The following is a 27,615-nucleotide window of genomic DNA, read 5'->3' as shown; positions in this document are numbered from 1 at the left end:
AATAAGTGAATAAAAGAAAAGCCCACGAGAAAAAGCAAAACAAATACCATTGCTACTCTAACCACTTGAAACATGGCAGCCAGTGGCCTCTCAGGCTCAACAGCCACCTAACGCATGTTCCCACTTTCCACCATCTTTTCAGCTCCCTTGTTCCCACTGAGCATAGTAAGAAGTACACCTGTAGAAAACTGTCAAATCTGACTTCAAAGTGACCTTCAGTTGGTAGCTAACAACATACTATCAGGATGGATCAGGGTGAGGGATAGTCTACATTCTATAGGCAGCCATCATAAAGGGAAAGATTTCTAAGTTTTAATGTGTTAAACACATAGTCACTCGCAGAGAGAAATAAATACCTAATTCATAAGCTGCTACCAAAATGAAATGGATTAGAGAAGGAAAAATGTATGAGGGAGAATGAAATAAGCAAAATGAAGATTTCTAATCGTGTCAGTTTCAGAGGGCAAGTTTCAGCCACACCAATATTTTGCATGAGGTAGTATTCAGCACAGAATAAGAAATAAGCATGGATTTGTAGCTTCATTATAGGTTCTTTTTCAGAAATGTTCTCCCCTACCTAACCCCATCCCTAGTGTCTCTCCCACCCACCCCCCACTCAAAACCTTTCCCCTTCCCATAAAAGAAAAATCTGCCTAGTAATGTATAAAGCTAGGAACTCAAGCAAAAGTAACCAAAGCCTTCAGAAGAGCTATCTATATACCTAAACATAAGAAAATAAATCCTCTTTCACATTCTAGTGCTCTAACCTCTAAGTCGTCTTTCTGGGTAATCTTGAATTTCAAAAAAAAAAAATGAGAACAGAACCACAGAAACTGGTTTCTCTAGAAACAACCTGTTTGTGATCAAGGCAGAGCAAAGGTGACATATTTGTTTCGTTTATTTTAAATAACAAACTCTTAGGCTGCAAGAATACTATGTTGGCTAGTAAATATTAATAGACAAACAACAAATGGGGAAGTTAGAGGGATGTTAAAACAAACCAAAAAGAACGTGCAGCTTGTTAATAATAAAAAAAAGTTATAGTCCTAGTCTACAGAAAAAAGAGTTAGCTAAATGTAAAGGGTTTTTAAGAGTTTCCTGTTCACATTTTTAATCAAAAAAAGTACTAGTCATAAAAAAGACGAGTTCAAGTGTCTGAGTGTCTCCATTCAGAAGGCACAGGAATTGAATTTGTGATGCTGTTGCTTGTTACCTGTTACCTGTCTTTTCCTAAATGTACATTTTGTACTGCTTACTCTGTTGGTTATTTATAAGACTAAGATACAGAGCAACATGGAGTTCTCAATTCCAGCCCATGACTTGCTTTACGGTAGAATTCCAATCATGATTGGGAAACACTGAATCAGGAAGTGCGTGTCTGAAGAGATGCTAATTTAGATCTCAAAATAGAGCCAGTCATTTTGAGTTTTAAATGACTGGAGACAGGGAATTTCTAAGCCTGGAAACCGATAACTTCAGGAACAACTTTCCTGTTCAGGGCCTGAAAATTACAAAAATGGATCTCATAAAAGTTTCACCACAGTATTTCTGACAGCTGCAAATTAGATAGCAGCATATCCAAAACGACTTTCTGCAATGATCTATCATGGGCCTAGGCAGAAGACTGAAAGGCAGGAAAAATACTTTGCAAGGTGGTGAGCAATCACTCCATGGGTTAAAAAACGTGAGTATTCTCCAAGTACTCAATCTATATGTGTGGTGTTGCTCATTCATTTGCTGTCTCAGCTGTTTGCACTTAGTTTTTGTCTGTAGTTTTATTATTTTTTTAAGAAAAAAAAAACACCAATCTTTAAAAGCCTTTTGCCATCACCACACACATAGCAATTTGCAATATCAAATACAACAATAGCACAGCTAGCAAAAGGGTTCTTAAAGCAGGGGTGTCCACAGCAAAGTAGCGGCATTGGAAAGTACTGGAGCTTCAGAGACAACCTTTTAGGGGCTCAATTTCACATCACTGAGTCAATGAATAGTACACAATAAATGACCATTAACTTGTCTACACTACGAAAAACAGTGGCGAGCTTACTAAAGGTGTCCAGAGCTTTTTTTTTTTTGACTTTTGCTTTTTTTAATGTAATCCTCCACAAACAATGGTAATTTATATTATAATTTTGACATAGAAAAATATATAAATTCAAACACTTAATACATAATACTTTTCACAATTGAATTTGTCTCTGTTTCCCCAACATCAAGGCCCCATGGACAACTCAAGCCAAAGCTAATTTGCTCCAACTGAACACCCCTGCTGCCTGTTGAAACGAGAGGGATTGTCACAGAATGATAGTCATTTATTAACAACTCATTTAGGCAAAGCTCTGCAATACAGCCACTCAAGAACCAACCATTGCTGAGCAATTAAAACGAGCAGCTCCTGCTTCTTCGCTAGCCAGCGTGGTTTCTTTCTCTTCTTCCCCAAGACTGATTTAGAGAACGATATCCTTCAGACGCTTCACGCCAGGGGACTCTTTGTCACAACCCTCCTTCAGAATGGGGTTGACCTCATGCATGACTTTCTCGCTGTCAGCTCCACGGGGCTCAGCTTCAGAGGGGCGAGAAGGGCCATTGTTGACATTGTTGACATACTGCTCCAGATCACGGGCTGGGGGAGCCAGGGCAACCGTGTAAGACACAGAAGGCTTGGTAGGCAGAGGGCTCTTGAGGTGGAGAGGGGAGGTGATGGGGCTAATAGCCTCACAGCCATTGCCGGCCTCCCGGATAGCGCCGTTGACCTTGGGGCTGCAGATGGTCACATCCACAGTCCTCTTGCCTTTCAGGGTGGGCCTCTCCTCTGTCGGGTGGTCGCTGACATCTTTCCCAAAGGTTGCAAAAGTCCGCTTGGTTGGGCCGCAGTCGTCGTAAGCCTCAACGTCGGCAGCAGTAGCCTCGATGGACAGCGCGATGATGTTCCTCACGTGCTCAGGGGACTTGGAGCGGGTTGGCATGGGGTTCCGGGGCATCCAGCACCTGTCAGAGTGGCCAAGAATCCGGCATTCTTCCCTGCAATGAAATCCTTCATTCTGATCTGTTTGGAGAAAAAGAAAATGTCAATGTCATCATTGACATCTTTTCCCAAGAATTATTGTTACTCCTCAGTGCTCTGGTTTCTTAGGTATCCACAGGCCCCTATTGGGAAATGGCACTTTTAGATAGTCCTTTATTTCCATTTGGGACAAGTGTGAAGAATTGAGGTTTTTTTTTTTTTAAGGCTGGAGCTCTCCCCCTATGCATACGCCCCCCCCCCTTTTTTTTAAAGATTCATCCATTCACTTGAAAGTCAGAGTTACACAGAGAGAGAAGGAGAGTCAGAGAGAGAGGTCTTCCATCCACTGGTTCACTCCCTAGATGGCCGCAACAGCCAGAGCTGTGCCAATCCAAAGCCAGGAGCCAGAAGCCTCCTCTGGGTCTCCCACGTGGGTGCAGGGGCCCAAGGCCTTGGGCCATCTTCCACTGCTCTCCCAGGCCACAGCAAAAAGCGGGATCAGAAATGGAGCAGCTGGGACCCAAACTGGCACCCACATAGGATGTCCGTACTGCAGGCAGTGGCCTTACCCACTATGCCACAGCACTGCCCCCACCTTTTTAAAAAATATTTTTGTTGCTGCTCCTGCTGCTGACAAAATGAAAAACCTAAAGGGAAACAAGTTATGATTTAAAAAATGTATTTTTAAAAAACTTTATCCTGAGTGTCAAGGTGCTGAGTGTCAGCATTTTTATCAACTCCTGCTAAAAATCACCTGTGTTTTGAAACTGGAGTCAGCAGAAGGGTGGAGGCAGGACAGGAAATGCAATAGTCAGTGTATCTTAGAAGCCATGGCTTTTTTGTTTTGTTTTGAGCAACAGCACTGCCAAACACCCTTCCATCCTACTTATTATTCATACACAGTGCTTAATCGAAGTTTGCATCAGAATCATACTCTTTGAAAATCCAATCAAATCACTTCTTTTTCACCATCGGTCCCACCAGCCAATCTCCTCACTGTGCCATTTCCATGACTTGATTTCTCACCAGAAGGCACACTGAGATCTCATCTTGCAGCTGATCCACAAGCTTCAACTGACCCTGGGAACACATCACTCACATGTTAGGCATTGTTTAATTGGACCCACCTAGTCCTAGTCTACCTAGATAGTTATTTTTCCTATCTGCAGTTTCATTAGGACTATATTTCTTAAAAGAAATACTTCATGAATTACTTTAATTACATCATAGAAGATCTCAGCAATTAAAATTCATAATTATTGGAGAGACATGTTTTTCTACTTCCAGATCAGGTTCATTAAAGGTTACAATTTCAATTTGGCTCTCATAGGGGTTTTCAACATGAGCTTGAACTCAGGATTAACTTCTGCTTGTCCATTGGAAAACTGTTCATGTCAATGCTGGTTTAGAGCCCTAGTTTTCTAGATCCATATTTTTCTAGTTTTCCCTAGTTTTCTAGATTTATATTTGTTACATTGTTTTTTAAATTTATTTATTTATAAGTCTGAATTACATACACACACACGCACGCAGGTGCATACACGTGTGCACACGCAGAGTGGGGGAAAGAGAGGGAGAGGGAGAAAATCGGGAGAGAGAGAGAGAGAGAGAGAGAGAGAGATCTTCCATCTGCTGGTTCAGTCCCCTAATGGTCAACTGGCTGAGGCTGGGCCAGGCTGAAGCCAGGAACCTGGTGTTTTTTCCAGGTCTCCCACATGGGTGCAGGGGCCCAAGCACTTGGGCCTCTGCTGCTTTCCCAGGCACATTAGCAGAGAGGTGGATCGGAAGTGGAGCAGCCAGAATTCAAACTAGCGCCCATATGGATGCCAGCACTGCAGATGGCGGCTTAACCCACTGCACCGTCCCCTGTGTTACACTCTTGCACAAAGAAGACCTAATGAAAATTTACAGAAAACCTAGGGGCAGGATTGGAGGAAGTGGAGGAACTAGGCGAGATTGTAAGTAGAGAAATATGTGTGTGTGTGTGTGTCTGTGTATATGCAAAAAAGAGTTGGAAATACATTCTGTGACTGCTTTTCTGCAGGGGAAAGAAGTATGCAATTCAGGTTTTTGTCTGACATCAGTCTATATATAACACACCTTCTGTGTACCCTTGCTTTTTGTTTTTTTTTTTTTTTTGGTAGGTTTTGTTCGCTTGCTTTTAGTTGTTTTTAAACAGTAAATGGCATAGCAAAATAACGTATTGCTCTGCCTCATTTATCAAGGTTTCTCTGCTAAACAGGTGGCAGTGGGACCTCAGGAATAATGGTTGAATCGGTTACATATTTCATCATTTGTAGAAAAGGCATTGGAATCAGTTAAATGTCAAGGACCTAATCCAAGCTCAGTCAGGATTTCAACACAACTTTAGGCATGGTCCTTGACCTCATTTAAGCTACTTAAAAACCAACTAAAGATAAGATTCTTTCACTGCAACTGGATACAATTTCTCAATTTATCTTGAAGATGGTCATTTGCAGCCCCCTTTTGGTACTAGGGAATGGAACATTCAGAATTTTGGGGAAATTTGGAAGCAAATAAGGAGTATCATCACCAACAAGAAAAGTGCCTTCCTCGTAGATAGGACAATGCTTCTGCCACCTCCAACAGAGTTCCACACCAGCATTGCATGGCCACCCCTGCAAACTGAACGCTTTGTCAGAGCCCTTTCTCTGCCCCTTCCCTGGGAACTCAGCGCCTTCACCTGATACTCTATTATCATTCAACATGCATATGTTCCTGGGAGGTAGAAAAAAAACAAAAGTAGAGGAAACATGTTGGGATACACTTGAGAAACATTCGTTATTTGTCAAAGAACTGATTCACTGTCAAATCACTTTCATCCCAACCCAGCACTTTCCCCAGGAAGGCCACAGGATCCCCGGAGTAGGACAGAATTTACATCCTATATTATAGTCTCCCAGCAAGATATTTCTGTCTCACCATCTCTTCTGAGTTCATGACCTTCCGAACAATAGCTCTAAATATTTATTTAGTCATGGAGAGTAGGGAGTTGCAGGTAGGGAACAGTTCAATAATTGACTTCCATTTTTATGAATCAGGGTGAGAAGTCAGCAAAAACGTCCAGAAGGCTGTGGGAACCCTGTTCTTTTTAATCCCCAACTTAGTGCATAAAGGCATAGAAGCCTTAGCCTTTCAACCCTGGAACCATGGACTTGTGACCAGTTCTGAAGTGAAAACCCCAGCCAATCTTCATATTGATATTATGGGGCATTTGCTCATGCTTCTAAAACTTAACAGTGGTGAACTACGCTCAAGTATGATCTTGCCAATATGCTCAACAGAAAGTCCTTATATCTTTGAGTTTTTAGTACAACATGGCTTTCTTCAGATTTTGAGATGCAGTTTTTTTTCAGCAGCATTCAATGACAGATTGCCACCCATGTGTCACTTTGAAGCCAAGTGTAGGTTGTCTTAAAATGAATAGCATAGGGGCCAGCACTGTGGCTTATCAGGTAAAGCCACCAACTTCAGTGCCGGCATCCCATATGGGCACCAGTTCTAGTCCCAGTTGCTCCTCTTCCAGTCCAGCTCTCTGCTGTGGCCTGGGAAAGCAGTAGAGGATGACCCAGGTCCTTAGGCCCCTGCACCCACATGGGAGGCCCGGAAGAAGCTCCTGGTGCCTGGCTTCAGATAGGCGCATCTCCAGCCCTTGCAGCCAATTGGGGAGTGAACCAGCAGATGGAAGACCCCTCCCCCATCTCTGCCTCTCTGTAACTCTGCCTTTCAAATAAATAAATAAATCTTTAAAAAAATGAACAGCATGATGAGATCTGTATCCCTGGCATATCCATAAGCTGTACTTTGGAAATTTATATTCATTAAATAAAAGTTAAAAAAATAAATAAAAAAAAGAAAGGAGACCAGGAACCCCAGAGACAGGTACTGTAAGATCTTATAAATCCAAGAAGACCAGAGCAAGGAATTCAATCTTCTCAGAAGCTTCTCTGTAAAGACAGTAATCACCTTTGGCTTGCCCATTGACAAAATGGGAAAAAAAGTCACTGGGAAGAGGAAAACAAAAACCAATGCAGTGGGTCCAAGAATGTAACCAGTCTAAGCCTATCTATCCATCTTGCTAAGCCTATCGTAGTCCTATATAATTAAAATAATATGCATTTTTCAGATTAATTATGTGAGCTTTTTTTAAATTTATTTGACAGGTAGAGTTATAGACAGTGAGAGAGACAGAGAGAAAGGTCTTCCTTCCATTGGTTCACTCCCCAAATGGCTGCTACGGCCGGCACTGTGCTGATCCAAAGCCAGGAGCCAGGTGCTTCGTCCTGGTCTCCCATGCGGGTGCAGGGCCCAAGCACCTGGGCCATCCTCCACTGCACTCCCTGGCCACAGCAGAGAGCTGGACTGGAAGAAGAGCAACTGGGACTAGAACCCGGCGCCCTATGTGAGCTTATTATATTCATTGCTCTTATCTCATGCAAGTAGAGACTGGAATCAAAGAGACTCATTTATTCACAATGTCTCACCCCTGGTTTGGATCTGATACCAGCATTTCCTTAAGTCCTTAAGTTGCACTTTATCATCATTGGTTTCAAATAACACTTTATAACATTTGTGTCAATACAATTCAAAGAGACTCTAACCTAGCTTTAAAGCATTCGTAGCCATTTTCTATACGAAAGAAAACATGGTTAATATAGACATGCAGGAAGAACATCCCTGCCCAAAACATGGTAACCTACATTCATAGATGTACTGCAGATGAATTACATTTCAAAAATTGAAACTTCATCTTAATAAAAAAATTTAAGTATGTTAAAAGTGAGAAGATTACATTACAAGTCCCCTTAACAACAGCAACAAACACAGACCAGATTTTTAAAAAAAAAAAAAAAGGAGACTGGGAATAATACAGGACTAGGAAGACTTATGTGCCTGCCATCATGTAGTATAGCAGCTGGGGATATAGGCATGAGACTAGAGAGGACTCCTCTAACATCCTCACAAAGGAACCTTCAAGATTCTGGCTCCGACTTAATCAGAGGTAGGCTAACAAGCAATTTTCTGCTAAGATTCCTCTTATAAGCCTCTTTGTGATTTGGTTCTTTGCGTCATCTTTATCTAAAACTATTGGCCTGAACCTATGCAAAGCAAAATCCAATAGTTTCAAATCCACACATTGTAGTGGAAACTCAAACACATTACTCTGTAGAGATGAATGAAGAGAGGTGTCTTTAATTTAAACATACACATAATGGAGTTAACCAATGAATTTGCAAATTTGTCTTTCCTCCTTCTGAAATTGTCCCTAGGATTTGCCAAAAATAAAAAAGAATTGATAGAATGCATAAATTTGGAAAAGGGACACAAATCTTGACACCAGAGAACTATTTAATTCAAAACACGTCCGATTATTTTAGATTAAAAATACAGAAAAATGCTTCTTTAATCTAGACAGTAATAAGTATTTTCTGGCCACAATCTGCCGTTAGGGACCTTGGTGAGAGAATTCCAAAACCACTGGCAAAAAATAATACAATCTTGAATAAAAGCATCAGTCTTGTAAGGGTATAGGAGGCATAAGAGGCAGCAATGACTAAGTCATGATGGATAAGGAAGTAATTCAAGTAGAACAAGATCAGAATATGTTATTTTGTGCAGATAATAGCAAAACTTTGTGCAGCGATTATCACCCTCCTTGGGACTGAAATGTCTGTCTCTTCAGATGTGGGCAAACAAAGTGCTTTCACACTAGAAAGAGCCTACCCATAGTCCCAACCAAAGTAATACAAGAAAATGACAAAAACACCAAGTCAGGCTTTGCTAAAACTTTTTAAATCCTGGTGGAATAGAGCAGCAAAGAGGATCTGTCAGGCTTGTACAGATATCCAGTCACAATGGATGTGTTTGATGATGCTGACAGTTCTTTACTCTAATTCAGAGTTTGGGTGTATTAACTCAAAGGTCCTAATGATCACAGACAAAAATCCAACCATGAAAGAGTTCAAGGTTACAGTTACAAAAGCAATGTGTTACCTCTTCAGAAGTGATCTGCAATCAATGAGGCAGAAAGCAGAAGTTCCAGTTCCTGAGAGTTCAAGTAGTTAGCTACTTCTAAGTAGCACAGTAACACAGCCTGCAAGCAAGTGATGTGTAAACCAAAGCAGCTTCCTGGATTGTGCTCGTACACATCTACTTAGTTTTATCTGCATCACTCCATGAGCAGGACAACCTATGACCAAAGCAGGGCTAAATTTTGTGCAGTATAATGGAAGAGATTGTGGCAACAATTATGACAAAGTGTTGTATAAACTGTTAATGTGTACCTAAAGAAATTAAGAAAACATAACTGATGTGTGCCCCCCCCCTTTAATCTGCCTAGTTCCTATTCATATGAAACAAAGATAACCAATTACCTAACTCCCTTTATCTGTTTTTGTTCATTAAAAGCAGAGCCCTACTTCTGCTAGGGATGGCAATGTGCTCAGCTAAATCTTCATTTCTTAGCCCCCCTTGCAGACAAGAGTGGCCATCTAAGACTGGACCAATGTGATGAAGGCAAGATGTCATGAAAACTCCTTAAATATGAAGAGCTGACTTAGCTGGAGACCATTTTGTCCTGATTCCTCCCTGCTGTGTCCTGTCTGCAATGAAGACATACGGCTGGAGCTGCATCATCCATTCTAATACTGTGTGGTACCCTGAGGATGAAAGCCATGTGCCTGTGAGTAACAGAATAGAAAGATAAAAGGACCTAGGGATATTGAAGACATAGAGCCATCTCACCAAATCTGAATTTCTTATATATAGCAGGAAAATTAAACTTCCTTCTTGTTTAGGCCATTGATTTATTTTCTATAGTGGGAGATGGGCAGTCTGTATTACCATCAGATGAACACAGCTCATGACTGATTATCCATGAAGTCTCAACTTAAATTTCACTTCCTTTATCTGATCCCTTAGACTAAGGTAGGTCTCATAGTACCTCCTTTTATAGCATTCACCATATTTGCAATTACTTGTTTAATGTCTGTATTCACTGCTAGCTTTCAAGCTCTAAATGAGCAAAGATTATATCTGTCTTGTTTCACTGTTTACACCAAAACAAAACTAGCAAAGCCAAGGCAGTGGTGCTGTGGCAAAGTGGGTTAAACAACTACCTACAATGCCAGAATCTCATATGGGTGCCGGTTTGAGTCCTGGCTGCTCCACTTCTGAACCAGCTCCCTGCAAATGCACCTGGGAAAAGCAATGGAGGATGGCCCAAGTGCTTGGACCCCGGCAGCCACGTGGGAGACTCAATAGAAGTTCCTGGATCCTTGCTTCAGCCTAGCCCAGCGTTGGCTATTGCCACCATTTGGGGAGTGAACCAGTAGATGGAAAATCTCTGTCTTCCCTTTTGCCTCTCCTTTGTTCTCTGTAACTCTGTCAAATAAATAAATAAGTCTGGGGCCAGTGCATTGGCACACTAGGTTAATTCTCCGCCTGCAGCCCAGCATCCCATATGGGCACCAGTTCTAGTCCCAGTTGCTCCTCTTCCAGTCCAGCTCTCTGCTGTGGCCTGGGATAGCAGCAGAAGATGGCCCAAGTGCTTAGGACCCTGCATCCGCATGGAAGACCAGGAAGAAGCACCTGGCTCCTGGCTTCGGATCAGCGTAGCTCCAGCCGTTGCAGCCATTTGAGGGAGTGAACCAACATAAGGAAGACCTTTCTCTCTGTCTCTCTCACTGTCTGTAACTCTGTCAAATAAATAAATAAAAATATTTAATAAAATAAAATAAATAAATAAATCTAAAAATAAAAAAACCTACTAGCAAAGCCAGCACGGATCAGGTAGCCAATAACAGTTTAATTTAACTGAATGACAAAGGTAGAGAAAGAATAAAGAATCTTGGGGCTGGCACTATGGTGCAGCAGGTAAAGCTGTGCTGCCTATAGCACCAGAATCCCATATGGGCACCGGTTCGAGTCCCAGCTGCTCCACTTCCGATCCAGCTCTCTGCTAATGTGCCTGGAAAAGCAGCAGAAGATGTCCCAAGTCCTTGGGCCCCTGCACCCACATGAAGACACGGAAGAAACTGCTAGCTCCTGGCTTCAGACTGGCCTAGCTCCAGCAATTGTGGCCATCTGGGGTGTGAACCAGTAGATGGAAGATCCTCTCTCTGTCTCTGTCTCTGTCTCTGTCTCTCCCTCTCTCCCAGTAACTCTGCCTTTCAAATAAAATAAATAAACCTTAAAAAAATAATCTTGGTCAACATCTCAGATACTATACCTCTGATATAACTCCTAAAAGTGGAAATGAGAGCCAGCGCCGCGGCTCACTAGGCTAATCCTCCGCCTTGTGGCGCCAGCACACCAGGTTCTAGTCCCGGTCGGGGCGCCGGATTCTGTCCCGGTTGCCCCTCTTCCAGGCCAGCTCTCTGCTGTGGCCAGGGAGTGCAGTGGAGGATGGCCCAAGTCCTTGGGCACTGCACCCCATGGGAGACCAGGAGAAGTACCTGGCTCCTGCCATCGGATCAGCACAGTGCGCTGGCCGCTGCGCGCCAGCCGCGGCGGCCATTGGAGGGTGAACCAACGGCAAAGGAAGACCTTTCTCTCTGTCTCTCTCTCACTGTCCACTCTGCCTGTCAAAAAAAAAAAAAAAAAGTGGAAATGAGTATTCTATTTAGTAGAAACAGTATACAGACCTAAGAGTAAATTGTGTAGCTTTGTTAAAGACAACAAAATAAATGTAGAATTTGAGAAAAATTAAAGTCATATCATCTTAGGTTCTGAATGGTTTCCTGCATACTAAAGAAATTAAAGAGATCTAGTAAGCTTTGATATCCAGTTAGAAATAAATTTACTGTATACTTGGGAGTTTTCTATGATAACAATGGTTAACAGGGCCTGTACTCTGATAAATTAACACAATAGGGGCCAGCAGTGTGGCATAGTGAGTAAAGCTGCCATCTGCGGTGCTGACATCCCGTGTGGGCACCGGTTTGAGTCCCAGCTGCTTCACTTCCGATCCAGCTCTCTGCTGTGGCCTGAGAAAGCAGTAGAGGAAGGCCCAAGTCCTTGGGCCCCTGTACCCACATGGGAGACCCCGAGGAGGCTCCTGGCTCCTGGCTTCAGATCAGCCCAGCTCCAGCCATTGTGGCCAACTGGGGAGTGAACCAACAGGTGGAGGACCTATCTCTCTCTCTCTCTCTCTCTCTCTCTGCCTCTCCTCTCTCCCTCTCTCTCTCTCTCTCTCTACCTCTCCTTCTCTCTCTCTGTAACTCTGAGTTTCAAGTAAATAAATAAATATTTTTTCAAAAGGTAACTACTTAAATAAATTTTAAAAAACACAATAAAGAGAAGAGTATGTGAACTCAATGTGTCAATCAAATATCAAGCTTTGTTTCATGGCATCAAATAAAATTGCTGTTAATTCCTGGAAAAAAAACTAATTAAAATACACACGACAAACCTAATGCTCCAATCTAATATGCTAGGGAATTACCAAAGGAAAGAATTATCAAAAAGAGGGTTCTTGAAAGCATTTTAAGGCCTGCAGAGTCAGAAGGATGGAAATGCTTTGTGTTGTTTCACAAGGCAAGTAGAGCACCAATGATCTCAATGGAAAAGGCAGGAAGGAAAGACAGTGGGAAAGAATGATCGAAGGGCAGGAAGCACTGTCTAAGTTTTCTACATTCCATCTTGGTTTTGATCTGATTGACATCTTAAGGACTAGGCTTCTTTCCAGGATGTTTAGACACCATTTGGAAAGTATCTGTTGGGCATTTAGCAAAAATTCAATAAAGGCTTAATGACAACTTCCTGGAGCTCTCCCAGGCTATAATGCTGGAGGGAGTTTACACTCACTTCCTAAAGTCAAATATTAGTAAGGAAAGATGGCGCTCCATCTGTAAAATGTTCAAGTGAACGCCAGTGAAGGCTGAGGCGTTTTCAGAAACTCCTGAACCAGTGACACCCAGCTATCTGTAGCCACTCTATGTAACGAGAGGCACATCACAAATTACATTACAAATGACTACCTGTCTCTTTCTCACTCCCTTCTTCCCTTTCTTTAAGCATTTTCCTTCAGTTGTGTTCCTCCCTAACACTTGCTTTTTGTTCTCCTGTCCTCTCGCCTCCTGCTTGTTAGCAGCCCTTTCTATAGCACTGGGGTTGACAGACAGCAGGAAGATGGGTAACATGACAGAACTGTGATTGGCATTTGAAATATCTATGTGATATTATTTGACAAATCCCCAAAAGTGGTGTCCCTTGTAACAATGAAGAAAAATTCCGACTTTTTACTTTTATTTATCTTGGTACAGACATTAAGAAATAAATGCCTGTTAAAATAAGAGGCTCCATCACCAAATTGACATCATCAGATTTTCTTTAGCTATACAGCACAGCCCTGGGTAAAGGGGACCCAGGGTAGGAGAGTTGTGATGGGGTAAGACAGACCAGAATTATCTGGAAGTGGAGATGCCCCATAGAATAGAGGACCAAGGGAAGGGATGGAATGTTAGAACAAAGTTCCTGAGACTGGCAAAGGATCCTGCCAAAAGAGGAAGATAGGCACAGAAGAAAAAGCCAACCCTGATTAGCACAGCTTGGCATTTTCAGGATGGTTGCCCAAACAGCATGAATTCTGTAAAGTTTAGCTCCAGCCAGAGACAGGGAGGATGGCTGAAAAGACTGATGAACCCCAATCTTGCCCTAGACCATTTGAAAGATCAGCATCAGTTAGCAAGTGCCACTCAATATTAAGCCTCTGTGATGCCAAATGGCACACAGGCCTCTCTTCTCATTCACAGTCTGTGCACCTGCAATTCACTTACTCTCGGTGTAACATGAAAATAGATTAAAAAGATGCCCCTTTCAGAATTCAAAGCAATTGAATTATCTTCAATGGAATCTTTAGTGCTGAGCTGGTCGAAGAGACAAAGTTAAAACATATTGAAGTATAAGTGCTGGAGAATTTAATATTTATGATAGATGATAGTGTGGCATGTACAGTCATACAATCTAAGTTGCAATTTGGGCAATCACAATAGTTCCTGGAGTTTTCATTTTTGTACTAGGGCCCAATTCAATTGAATCCATAAAGAAGAGATTTCAAGATGTGTATAAGTATAAATCGTTTGTGCTGATGCATGGGGAGCAAGGAAATGAAGTAGAAGGCTGCCTGGAAAATTGAGACTAAGAAATAAGAGGTGCTGACAGTGACTGAGATAAGCAGAGATTGACTAGACTGGAATCTTGGTATTTTGGCTTCTATGATGGAGAAAATGATCTGCCAAAGTGCTGGACTTCATCTAGGCGCTTAGAACCCATTTGAAAAAGTGCATTTATCAGGAAAATAGGAGGTGGCAGAGAAGGCCAATGGACTCTTTCCCACAAGGAGAAAAACTGAGATACTGCAACTCTGAACAAGATGGGCCTGTTTTCGAAAGTTCCAGTCTACGATACTCACAAAACTAACTCCCTTCTACAACACCTAGTCACTTCTTTGAAGAGGTCAAGTCAGTTATTTGACTTTGTGTAGATTAAAAATAGAGTCTTTCACACGTTCTACAGATAGTTATGCTGCTGGGAAGCCGGAGCCCTTAGATCACACTTACAAGCAGCTCTGCACCTAATGTTATCCCCAACTAGGTTTCACCCTTTTCTGAAAGATAAGGAAATTTCTAGCACATCATGAGCTGTAAGAAAACCACTTTGATGATGGTTAAGAGCATCTCAGGTGTCTGATGGCACAAATAAGGCCAGTACAGAATGCGAGAGCAGACAAGGTATGTTGGCCTAAAGAACAAACTTCCCCTTTTAAATGAAAACTTAATGCTGGTGGGGATAAAAGAAAATCTACTGGCAGCTGGTGTTCCCCTTAACAGGAACTGACACTTCTTTCAGTCAAGTCCCAGGACATTCCGTTTTTCTGAACAGACAATTCTGTAGATGAGTCAGTAAAAATGTTTCAATTGTAATTTCTAGATTCCTTAAAACTTATTGACTGCCAAAATGTTTGTAGGACTGGGTGGGGAAGCTAAAGCAACAACATTAGTAATTCTCCAATCACTTTTTCCACACTTGAAAAATAAAACACTCAGTAAACCAATTACTGTCTCTTGCAATGATTCAAAGCAATAGTGTTTGTGGTTTATCAGCTGAGCAGTCATCCTGAGAAATGGCCACTGGAAACAAATATGAGTGTTAGGGGATTAATATCTATTAGCTACCTAGGATGGACTATTTGCTACCAATAGAAGCCTCATAGAAGTGTCTACCATTATCTTGATGTTTCAGTGTAACTTCAGCAACCATCTGGGCTACTGTACTTGAGATAACACTGCTTCTGGGTATAGCAAACAGCACAATCATTTAAAAAATTTCATTTCAAATATCTTCCTGGAAGCTAATAAATTTTACAGCACTTCCAATCCTTCCTCATTGCAACAAAGAAAAGTTTAGTTTCAAGCAAATTAAAAGTAAATTGATTGCCTTAGGGGAATCTATCCAAATATCTCTTTTCCATGTTATAAACTTTTTTTCCTAAAACACTGAAAGAGACAGAGAGAATATGAACCTTGAATGGAAGCACACGATGGATGATGGAGATAAAGAGTGTCAAAGAGATAGAAACCAATATATGAAAAAGACAAACCACAGCAAGAGAGGGAGCGTAAGATACAACCCAAACTATTAAATCCTGTTTGCAAAACCAGGTAGAAATCAACTTAAAATAAAATGCAAATATGTCACTGGGGTGCAGGCCTAACATTTGTGCTGGAATTTATGAATAATAACTATGAATAATGAATACCAAACTTGAAGGGATCAAACACTACCTTCTATGTTTACTTGTCATCATCCATCTTTCATGGACAATGTTCAGTGTTATTCTTTTGCTCTTTTCCTTAAAATTTCTTTGAATTATTCTTTTTTCCAGTTGTCCACTTCATCATAGAAAGCAAGTTGTATTTTTTAGGATGTCCCCTCAGAAGCAACACACAAAGTCAGAAGGCCAATTAATCTATTCTTTGAAGAAGTCTGATAATGTGAAGGCACTCAGTGACGGTCTCAGTACTCATACAAGGAATAAAAAGTCCTTTACATTTTAGCACATGGAAGGTGCAATGCGCCCTGACCTCCAGCTTGACTAACTTTTTTTTCCAACTCTTCTTTAATAGGAGAGAATGGCTGTTCCATCTGAAGCATCAGGCAAATCTTAGAATCCATTTAGGCTACAGCTGTGAGTGCTTTTTTTTCTGATTTGGCTCAAATATGTGCATATAGGAGTAGCAGAAGGCTCTCTGGTTGAGATGACCTGAGTTAAGACACTCTGACACAGCTCTAGAAAAATCTGTGTAGGAGCTGATGCATAATAAGCCTGGATCATGGCCACAAAATATCACACACATGCACGCACAGGCACTCATATTCTCTCTCTCTCTCTCACCACCAGTCTTCATCATCTTTATTCATCTCCATTCACAAATTAAAACAGTGGAACAAATCAAAAGACTACTACAAATCAAGTTGGCAAATTTAAATGCTCTGATCATATGTGTTTACACCCTTGGAATAATCCAGTTTTCCAAAACATTGCCTCTCCTGAACTCCAAGTTTATTGCACTTGCCCCTCGTTGGTTACAATGCCAATCTTTTACGACTAGGTGGGTGAAACCTGTGGTTAATGAAGGAAGGCCATGCTGTGGCAGGAGAAGCCCTCAGGAGTCCAGCTTTGCGTATAGAAAACAAGACAGCCCCAGAAATAGAAAATTTGAAGCTTCATTCAAGCCTGTATGATTTCCAGTCTCTGAGATTCCAATTTGGCAGTTACAAGGGAATGTGTGCAAACTTGCTTAATATAAAATGTTGGACTCAACAATAAAAATATTCTAAGAGCAAACTGAAATTATTAATTAAAGAAAAAGACTTTTTTGGCCCTGGAGCTTTCTTATCCCCTTAATTCCTCTTTGCAAATTTTTTATTTGCTTCTGTCAGTTAGTGAACAGCAAAGAATCTGGCTTGTTATTAAAACTACAGATAAAATAATCAGCTTTGGCAAAATGTGCATGGTGCCTAGTTGAAGAGCTAAGGCTCATCATCTGCTCATATATTGAGAACATGGCACAACTCCTTTTTCTCGCTTAATGGCCCTGGATTATTTGGTAGAGTGTGGGGGAAGGACAGCAGAACTAGGAAGGAGAGGAGAGTGGGGAAGATACAGAATTATATTTTAAAACCTCCTACTGGTGTTCAAAGAGCTCTCTGCTGTTGATCGCATGCACATAAGCACACACACACGCACGCGCACACACACACACGCACACACACACACGCACACACACACGCAGTATATGGAACTGTAATAATGACATAACTTATTGGATAGGATGCTTACAGGATACTAATAAACAAAGACATTGACAAACGGTTTTATTCTCCTGGGAGATCTTTGTCCCCCTTCTTCTAGAGTTTATGCAAACTGAAAAGTTTATATTTTTAACACCCTGTTGTCCATTCCAATATGGGAGGTCAGCGGCATTTCAACAAAGAAACCACTCATGAGTAATGATTTTACGGAGACAAGAGTGGGGAAATGAACTGTTTGAAATGAGTCTAATTCCTTGTGTGATGGCTAATAAAAAGAAACATCTGAACACAGTGCTTGAGAAGCATTTTTGTACTGTTCAACAGACTGAAAATAATAGCCTTTTTTCTGGTCTGCATTAACATTAATAACAGCCTTCCCTTCTGGTCATGTGTGTTTACAGAAGGAATCAAGACTCATACAAGAGCCCGCCTTTTTCCTGTGCCACCCAACGAGATACCGCATGTCAAGATGGTTTATTTTTTTAGCACTACTTTAATTTAAAAAATAAAACTAATCATTGTCTAGATGCTTCAGAAATGATGTGGGACCTGTGAGGAAGCCCAAAATTTTTTCAAGATAGCTCTCCAAGAGGTTGTTTGGAAAATAAAAGTGGACACTTGCATCTCACTCTTAATGATGTTCTTGAACTCTCCTGAGAGGAAATCGTCCATCTGTTCTATTTACTCTCTACTGACCACACCCCGCACACTGTCCAGGGCATAGAAATCGTAGATTGATTATGTACTATACAGAATAATCTGCAATCTGCAGGTTGTCAGCTCTCTCAATTTAAGATAGAATGGCCTTTACAAATTTTCAACGTATTCACAGACATTGTATAAAAGAAAATTCCCCCATTCAATGAACCTTTGATTCTAGCCCATAAATAATAAGTGCTTTCATGAATGCAATCCCATTCCTCTTCTCATCTCCTCTCTCTTGTCTCTGTTCTCTAAGTGTTCGGCTTATCTCCTCCATGACCAAAATATCTTCCCATCTTACCATTTTGTACAGACCTTGTCTCTCTTTCCTCAGCTTTGTAGCCTTTCTTCACCACAGCAAATCTTTCTGCTTAAAAGCTTACTCCTCCAAGGAAGCTATGGGGAATTAATCAGAGACACTAGCAGCAGCCAACTCTGCCAGAAAGCCTGCGGGTATGGAAAAGGGCTGTTCTCTGGGGGCACTTCCTCCTCCCCACCAAGAACCTTCCGAGTAAGCCTGACAGTTCCGTGGGGGCTCCACCAATTATTAGAAACAGCTGTGTCTGGAATTTCCTTAGCAGGGTGTGTTACCAGCACCCCCTTATAAGGAAAATAATATGAACCATGCAACTACATAGTCTTCACACCCCATACTAGAGCTCACATTCCCCATTATGAGAGTGAATGGTAGCATGAACTATAAAATAAAAGGTTAAATCTTACAATTCCCTCAAATTCTAAGAAGCAGCTGTGAATTTAATGCCTAACCCCACCACCACCACCAAAACAACCCAACAGAGCATTCAATAAGCCACTCAATGATTTGCTCATTGGACACTCACAGCCTAATGTACCACTGGTCCTTCCCTGTCCTTTACGTCAAGATCATTGGGCCATCAGCCAAAGCCTAGAGAAGTAAGCTTCATCTCGGTGAATTTGAATCTCTAGTGTCAGATACAGTCAGCCTGACTAATGGGAACCACCGCTTGCCAAAATCTACAGCCTCTCTGTCTGTTCCACCCATCAAATATGCTTAGAAGTCCCATGGCAGAAGCCCAGCAGTCTACAGCTCCCAATCAACTATCAATAGCTTAAGTGTAAGTGATTGTGGATGAAGTACATGCCAAATGTGTTTCCTCTTTAGCTGCAGGAATTCCAGTGCCATTAAGGCACCCTTAATGCTTATACCTAACGATTCAGACAAGTATCCACAAGCTAAGTGTTATGCCACGTGCCACAATTACAGCATTCAGCACAGAACTAATAGGTATTTCAGGCTCAAGTTCTGGGAGCACAAAATGCCAGTGTTCACAGGACTTCGTCTTACTGTTGAATATAACTGAAGACAGAGGTGTTCCCATATGCCCTACTGGTACTCTGGTGGTATATTTCTGCCTCTTCAGGATCCCACACCTAGAGAACAAAGGGATGCATGTATACACAATATAATCTGGAACTCTCTAGTGAATCTTATCTCTCCGACATCCCATTATTACATCAATGGTAATTCACTGAGTCTCTCCCCACACTTTCTATCCTTGGACAATTTCCATATAATTCAAACACAGTGTTCTATCAACCTACATTTTCTTTTCAAACCAGAGCTTCCCATCCTATAAAAGAATGTTATATCTCAGAGACAATGTTTGTTTTGAAGCAAGCTGCTGGGGAATAGAGCTTTTCAATAGCCAGCTGTAACAGAAATGAGTATCATTGACTGGGTTATTTCTAAGTGCAGTAACAACCCACTGCATTCAAAAGGTAAAGCTTTGTTTTCTTCCTTAATCAGAACCCAGTTGTCGCATTCACATCCAGTGGGAACCCAACTAACTTTGTGTTAACTATTAATGACCTGCCCTCAAGAATAACATGGAAAATCCAAAGCATTGTACAAAAGCTGCCATCTCTTTATAAATCCTATACTTTTGAAGCTCAAGAAAATATCTGCCCATATTGCTCTCTAAAAGGACAGAATAATTAGTAGGTCCCAAACGCTTTTCAACTGACCAGAACCAACTTTGTACAAAATTACAGGTGGGTATAGGGACAAAAGAACTGTTTGATGCATAATATTTGTGTGTGTTATGGAGAAATCATACTTCCTTTCAGAATAACAGTGCCCATTTCTTTAAAAACTTTAGCATTATTTAAATACTCACTATTTAAACAAATCTCAAGAACACTGAGTCCAGATACAGGCAAAACTAATCAATCTTTTCCAATCAACATAATACTTCTCTGCCCTTGCTTCCAGTGGCCACAGAACCAAATGGAAAATAAATGCAGCTAAATAGTAGCTTTTTGATTGCTTTTTGTTGTTATTGTTGTCACATTTAATATTTTGAGTTTCCTTAGTTTGGCCAATGTCTTCCATTTCTTTGTTTCCTATTGCCATAAATGCAGTGTCTCTGAGGATATGATGTTAGAGTTCCCTAACCCTTGCCTAGTTCTCCTCCACTACTGATAACAAGCTATAAAATGCTATAATTCAGTCCAGCTGCCTCATCTTTACTTGCGACTCCAGGAGCTGAGCAAGCCGATCCCACAGGGTGTGGACTGAAGTGGGTGGAAGAATGTGTGGCTGCAGCCCAGCCCTGGCATTCCTCTCCCAAATTGAAATCCTCCCCCACCAGTCAATACCTAAGTTCTGCAATCATGTTTACACAGCTGCAACTGTGCAGACCCTGAAAATCATGCAAAGCAGACTAAGCAAGACTGCTCCTTGTTTCCTTCTGAATTTAATCCTATTTACTGAAAGAAGAATAAATGGATGTATTGAATTCCCAGTGTTGGGGTAACGACTACTGGGAAAGAGCAAATGTTCCCCTCCCGCACAGAACATCCATTACCATTGCCGCAGCCCACAGGTGTGAAGTTTTCTGTCCGCTAGTAAGGAAGTAGCAGCCAATAAAAGCTCGGCCCACAAGGAAAATCAGTCACAATGGGAAACACAACCACCCAGCCCAGAAAACAATTCACTATATCACTACATTCTAAAAACTACTTACAGTGAAGAGATGGGTAGGGCCCGAGTGAGGCAGAGTTTCTAGCCACTGGGACCTTGAAAGTGTAGGTAAGTCCACTCTCCTCTCATGGAACCCTGCCCCGAGTTGGCCACATTCCTACTCAGCAACATGAGGGTAGCCCTCCTACATCCTGGTTGGCTCAGAAAGTGGGAAAAGATAGAATGCAAGCTAGATGAAGTGTACACAGCGCTGTGTTCAGAGGCAAGCTCCTCTCCAGAAAGCCTAAACCGGTTCTTTGGGAGCCATTTAACACTTCATCTACTCTTTGCCAAAGGGAATCTTACCAGCTTGCAGTGCATTGAAGGCAGCTCCTCTCAGTGAAGTGTACATGGGAATAGGGACCTCCTCTTCCCCAGAGATACTGCAGCCAAAGGTCTAAGACTGTGGGCTCAGGAGCAAGACTACCTTAGAGTCCCTGCTCAAAGACCTAATAGCCCTATCCTATATCCTGTGGACGATGGTTAGTCTCTGTGTCTTGTGAGGTTTTTTTTCCCCTCATGTGTTAAGATAGAACAAACAGCACTGATCTTATGAGATTGTCGGGATGATTAAAAGAGGAAATGTATATAAACCGAACTAAAGAGGGCCTGGCACAAAGGAAGAATTCAATACACTTTAGGTAGTGTTATCCATCAAGCAGCTCTAGTTATTTCAGGTACATCAAGGGCAGGCCTTATCCTTAGATCATTTAGCCAGTTACTAGTGAGATATAAAGGAAGAAGTGATGAGAAAGACCCCATCTTAAAGACAAACCCCATGAGGGTGTGTCTGTCATGGTGACCCAAATGCCACCGTTAGTTATTCCTTTGGATTATCATTACATTAAGATGCAAATGCTATTTGGAAAAGGAAAGCTGTTCATTTAACATGTCCCTGGGAATAACTAGGACCTTGGGTAAATGGAACATGGGACAGGTAAGCTTTTGTGTGGAAAGCAGGAAAGAAGCAAAGAATGGTTGAGAATGCGGGGCCTTGAGTAGAAGGGCTACTGGTGCCAGAAACCAAGAAAACCTACGGAGAGTATTGCGTGCCTATGCTCCCAAGTGGAGAGAAAAGTGCAGGCAGATAGACACAGTGGCACTGTCTGCACAATTGTGCTGCTGAGGGCTGACCCTTGCGTGTACCTTCTGAGAAGGTAAAAAATGCTCTTCCCTTGTGCTTTCTTGTCCTCCTAGCCACAGAGCTAATTCTGACTCTGTTGCAATAGATCTCATTTCTAAAAAAAAAAAAAAAAAAAAAAAAAAAAAAAAAAAAAACGCATACACAGAATGCATTCAAATTTAAAAAAAAAAAATAGACCTCAGAAAGGGGATACTGACAAGATGCCTTATATGCTAAGTATGCAGAATTAAATTGAATGAGGCACTTGGAGCGGGAAAGCAAAACTAGGCCTGCACCGCACACATTTGGAAAGGCAGTACTAACCTGACAGTACAGAAAGCTTGTGGTTTATAAACAGGGAGCATAATGTGAGAGGGGAGTTGGAGTGGAGTGGGGATGCTGCTTGAGTATCTTAAATGGAAGGGAAAGGTATGGCAAGAGGAAATCTCCACAATTAGTAGAAGTAGAATCATAAAAGTAAAGGCAAGAGGAGCAGATAAAGTCAAAGCACCTAGGGAAATACAGCAAGCATTTTCTTAAATGCAGGTGCATCCAGCTAAAACAGAAAGTTGAACAGGCAAAAGGGCATCTAGAAATTAAATTGGAGAACTTGTGACAAATGCGTGCCACTTAATTGAAGGGCAAAACACATTCAAGGTCCTCTCATCCTCTATTCCTTCAGCAAAACCACATCAGGGATATAGGGCTAGGTTCTCAGAGACCAGCTCCTCAAAAGGCTGAACAATGGAATTAGTGGAGATAATGAGGCCAATGGAGCTCTGAAAGACGGAGAAATCCTCCTTCACTTCATCTGAATTAAGGCTCCAAAAGACAGCAAACTGGAACTCTGGCCATGGGACTTGGTAGTTCCATCACACAGGAAACAGGCTAGTAGTACTGAACTAATGGCCAGCTAAGAAACCAAAGGAAAGAGCTTATCAGCCCATTTTGAGAAAGGCAGAGGCAGCTGCCAAGGCATCAGAGGGGGAACAGCTGTGTTCTTCACTTAGGGGAAAGACCTAATTAAGTTGAAAATTGCCAACTATTCAAAAATGGATGATTCAGTAAGGGGGAAGGAGGATGAGAACATGAATTGGGTGTAAAAGGAAAAGAGGACCATTTCTACAAAAATACACACATTTCGAAGCAGAGTTAAGCTAAACACATGCAAACAAAAGCCGAAGAGGAGGAAGAAACTCAGAATGTTTAACACAAGCTGGTTTCACCCATTTTTCATCCTCATTTCCCTTGCCATGATGAAAGATTTTTACAACCCAAAGCTCCATGACTAAGAGGAAGATTTCCCACACTGCTTGGGGGGGGGGGGGGGACGGCGCTGTGGCGTAGTGGGTAAAGCCACCACCTGCAGTACCAGCATCCCACATGGGCGCTGTTAGAGTCCTGACTGCTCCACTTCCAATCCAGCCCTCTGCTATGGCCTGGGAAAGCAGTAGAAGATGGCCCAAGTTCTTGGGCCCCTGCACCCGCGTAGGAGACCCAGAAGAAGCTCCTGGCTCCTGGCTTCGGATCAGTGCAGCTCCGGCCATTGTGGTCAATTGGGGAGTGAACTAGCGGATGAAAGACCTCTCTCTCTCGCCCCCCGCCTCACTCTACCTCTCTCTGTGTAACTCTGACTTTCAAATAAATAAATAAATCTTTAGAAAAATTCAGCCAAAATGCCAAAGAGTTCCCCAATAATCTTTTTCATACAAAATGAATAGCAGGCATGAGGATGTGCCATCATGATCCCCTATAAATCATTGCACCGCACTCTTGAATTACAGTTCTCAAAATAGGAACTTGAGTTCACACACGAAGTTAGTGGCAGAACCAAGACTTGAATCCAGATGCATTAATCAGAGCTTTCTCCACCTTTCCATCTAATAAAAATTCCATAAAAAAGTAAAAACAATTGGAAACACTGAAATAAGTGTTGAGAAGTCAAGGACAATCACAGTGTCTTCTAACAATGTGGATATTATTTTTAGATCATCATCGAGAAATGATCATCACCACAACGCCCATACATACAGTACCACAAAAAATGGCCAATCTAGAATGACTGAGCCTTGCAGACTTGCAGACCTGCAGTCCCATAAGCCAAAAAGAACAGAACTGTCAAATAAAACTTCTGATGTTTATCTTAATGAAAATCACCAATCCAAAACAGCTCCGATCAGAGGAAATGATGAGTGAAACAGAAGCTAAAGGCTTGGACTTCATCCGGCATTTTTCGAAAGATAAAGTTTTAAACACTAACATGAGCAAGAAAACAGGTGAGAGGGAAGGAAATTTTGAGAACACTCAAGCTGTGATTCAATTGAAGTGTTGTGGTCAACGAAATTGCCATTGACAAAGATAACACAGCAGGCTGCCTCAAAGAGTAAAATGTAAGAAACTAAGCGACAGACCAGTATCTGTCCAGATGCCAATGCTGCAGATAAACCTGGTACTTTCAAACATGCCCCTAGGGTTAGTTAGGCACCCCAGTTGTTTCCTTCCATTTCATAGTAATGCTGTGACTCCTGATCTTTCTGCCTTCACTGCTATATTCTGCTGCAGTTTCCCTAAGCAACATCTCTTCCAAACCGGAGGAGGTAGCTCTTTCATAACAGAAATAAAAACTTCCAGTAGCCTTCGAGATTTCAAATGGAAAAACAGAACAATGCCCTGGAGTCACATAAGGTATCCAGAAAATACAAACTCTCTTCTGATCCATGCTCTGTCTTGGAGTAAATCATTCTACTTCCAGAATCCGTAAAATGAGGTGGATGAGAAGTGCCCTGGGTATGAAACATTGGTGGGTAGCATCTGCTGTCTGGTAGCGTTCAGAAAAATTAATTGATCAACACTTGTTCATTGAGAGCCTTCTCCATTCACAGAAGCATGCTATGAGCTGAGGGTGGGGGAGTAGTGAAGAAGGCAATTGTATGAAATAAAAGGAGCCATAACAATCTTCAATGAGGGAAGACTGAACCACTAAAACTATCTTCATTCATTGGCTTTGAAAATTTCTCTATTTTTATAATTTTGTATAAGAAATTCTCCCTAGAAGGAAAGAGGGAAGAATTGGGCCAAGCTGAAAAGGGACAGGATTGGAGGAAGAACTAAATAAAAACATTGAGGGAAAAAATGTGTGTGGACATAGGAAGAAGGTGAAGACAGAGGGAGGGAGAGTCTGTAGCACAGTTAGCAATTTACAATTGGCCTCACAGAAGAAAGGACATGCTACTTGGCTTAAAGTGTTAGAGTTCAAGAACAAATGGTCTGGGGTGGGCATTGTGGCACAGTGGGCTAAGTTACCACATCCCATATCAGAGACACCCACATCCGATATCAGAGAGCCTGATTTCAGTCCCCACTGCTCCACTTCTGATGCAGCTTCCTGCTAGTGTGCATTCTGGGAGGCAGCAGGTGATGGCTCAAGTTCATAAGTTCTTGCAATCCACATGGGAGATTCAGATGGAGTTCCCAGCTCAGCCTCAGCTGCTGCACGCATTTGAGAAGTGAATTAATGAAAAATCTCTCTCTCACTCTCTCTCTCTCTCTCTCAAATAAATAAATAGACATAAAAAAGAACAGATGGACCATGAGAGCTGTGACATGTTAGCTAAGAAGGAGGAGTCTTCTTAAAGTTTGTTTAGGGAAAATGGAGTTATCAACTAGGAAAGAGGGGATGAACAATTAAGTCCATTGTGCACTCAAGGCTCACTTTTTTCCCTAATACTAGAGCGAAAAGCCCATCCCTTGATAGAATATCAGTGGTTCTTAGTTTTCAACCATATTTTTATATCGTGATATGTCTTACTATTTCACTTTGATTTTCACCCCATGCTTCATGAGACTGCCACTGAACAGTTTTCAAGGAAGGAATGCCAAAAGGAGGAGATGAAGATGAAGGAGCAATGACCCCTCAGAGCAAGCACACCATACCATCTGTTAGCATGAGCATGGCACTCAGAACAGATCCACTGGCAAATGGCTGTGTGCTCAGGAATCTGAAAATACTGCGGACAGAACCCAAAATCAGAACAAAAGAAGGTGAGAAGTTGAAGGGTTTTACCAATTATCAACGCACTCATTTTACATTTTAAAAAAAGACAAAAAGCAAATTAACATGCTATATATAGCATGCGCATAGGTGTTGTAAGAGTGCCAAGTAAAGGAGAGATCATAGCAAACTAAGATTGTCCAGAAAGGACACTTATAGGACATCATTTTAAATTGTCCATCATTTTGTCCATCATTTTAAATTGAGAAAGAGTCATGGATAAATGAAGATGTAGGAGAGGAAACCAAGGAGAATGGTTCATCCGCATCATTTGACCACTACATGTTTTGAGTGTCCACTGTAGTAAAGACACTGCACTAAGCATTTTACTCAAGAGTATCTCACTTAACCCTTACATCCACCCTACAGGGCAAATATTACCAGTAACCCCCATTGTGGGGATGAGAAACCCAGAACTGGCCACGGAAAATATCTTGCTCCGAGTTACACCATTATGTACTTGTGGAATATGAGAAGAACCTAAAATCTTTGACTGTCAGCTCAGTGTTCTCACTGCTAAGCTTGATCCTGCTGAGAGGAAAGCTCTCAGGTCAGCAGACCAAAGAGGAGGACAGTGTAGGAAAAACACATGCACACAACTAGTTATCTGATCCACAAGGATATTAAGAAAAGGTATAATATTATGTGTAAATGTCACTTATCATTGATCCTTGCCTCATTATTCATCATTCCATCGATAAATGCATGGACTAAGATTTTTGAGAAGCTAGTAACCTACTCAAGGCTCTATGCTGAACAAGTAACAGAGTAAAAACTACAAGTCCCAGTTCTCACTGGGCCACATGGCATGAAGTTATTTTAGGGACTATAACAATTTCAACAGTTTGTATACAACACAAGAATTTAGATTCTTTGGAAGGCAAAGAGAAAGGCACTTCCAGTTACATTAATCATGGAATGTACAGCCGGCGCCGCGGCTCACTAAGCTAATCCTCCACCTTGCGGTGCCGGCACACTGGGTTCCAGTCCCGGTCGGGGCTCCAGATTCTGTCCCGGTTGCCCCTCTTCCAGGCCAGCTCTCTGCTGTGGCCAGGGAGTGCAGTGGAGGATGGCCCAAGTGCTTGGGCCCTGCACCCCATGGGAGACCAGGATAAGTACCTGGCTCCTGCCATCGGATCAGCGCGGTGCGCCGGCCGCAGCGCACCGGCCGCGGCGGCCATTGGAGGGTGAACCAACGGCAAAGGAAGACCTTTCTCTCTGTCTCTCTCACTGTCCACTCTGCCTGTCAAAAAAAAATCATGGAATGTTATGTTCAAGCTATGAAAGAAGGTTTATTTTCACAATGAATCTGTCTTGTTGCAAAAACATGATGAAATCCCTTTAAGTGTTTTGCATATCCCTACTTTCACACAGCTCTGTGTGTGGCATGT

At 41.9% G+C, this 27,615-nt stretch overlaps 1 protein-coding gene across 1 annotated transcript in view; it reads right to left on the bottom strand.

Moving 5' to 3' along the window:
* Positions 1–2,065: 2,065 nt before the first annotated feature.
* The window catches only part of PCDH19 (protocadherin 19), a 117,997-nt gene continuing 92,447 nt past the window's right edge, over positions 2,066–27,615 (bottom strand). Inside the window, exon 6 of the mRNA XM_008273147.5 lies at positions 2,066–3,049. Coding sequence (XP_008271369.2) covers positions 2,451–3,049 — 599 coding nt within the window. The 3' untranslated portion in view covers positions 2,066–2,450. The remainder of the gene's footprint in view (positions 3,050–27,615) is intronic.

Source organism: Oryctolagus cuniculus, chromosome X (genome assembly GCF_051225735.1).
Source record: "Oryctolagus cuniculus isolate XC-2025 breed Fujian yellow rabbit chromosome X, ASM5122573v1, whole genome shotgun sequence".
Lineage (NCBI taxonomy): Eukaryota > Metazoa > Chordata > Mammalia > Lagomorpha > Leporidae > Oryctolagus > Oryctolagus cuniculus.
This window is presented reverse-complemented; position numbering and strand designations above follow the sequence as displayed.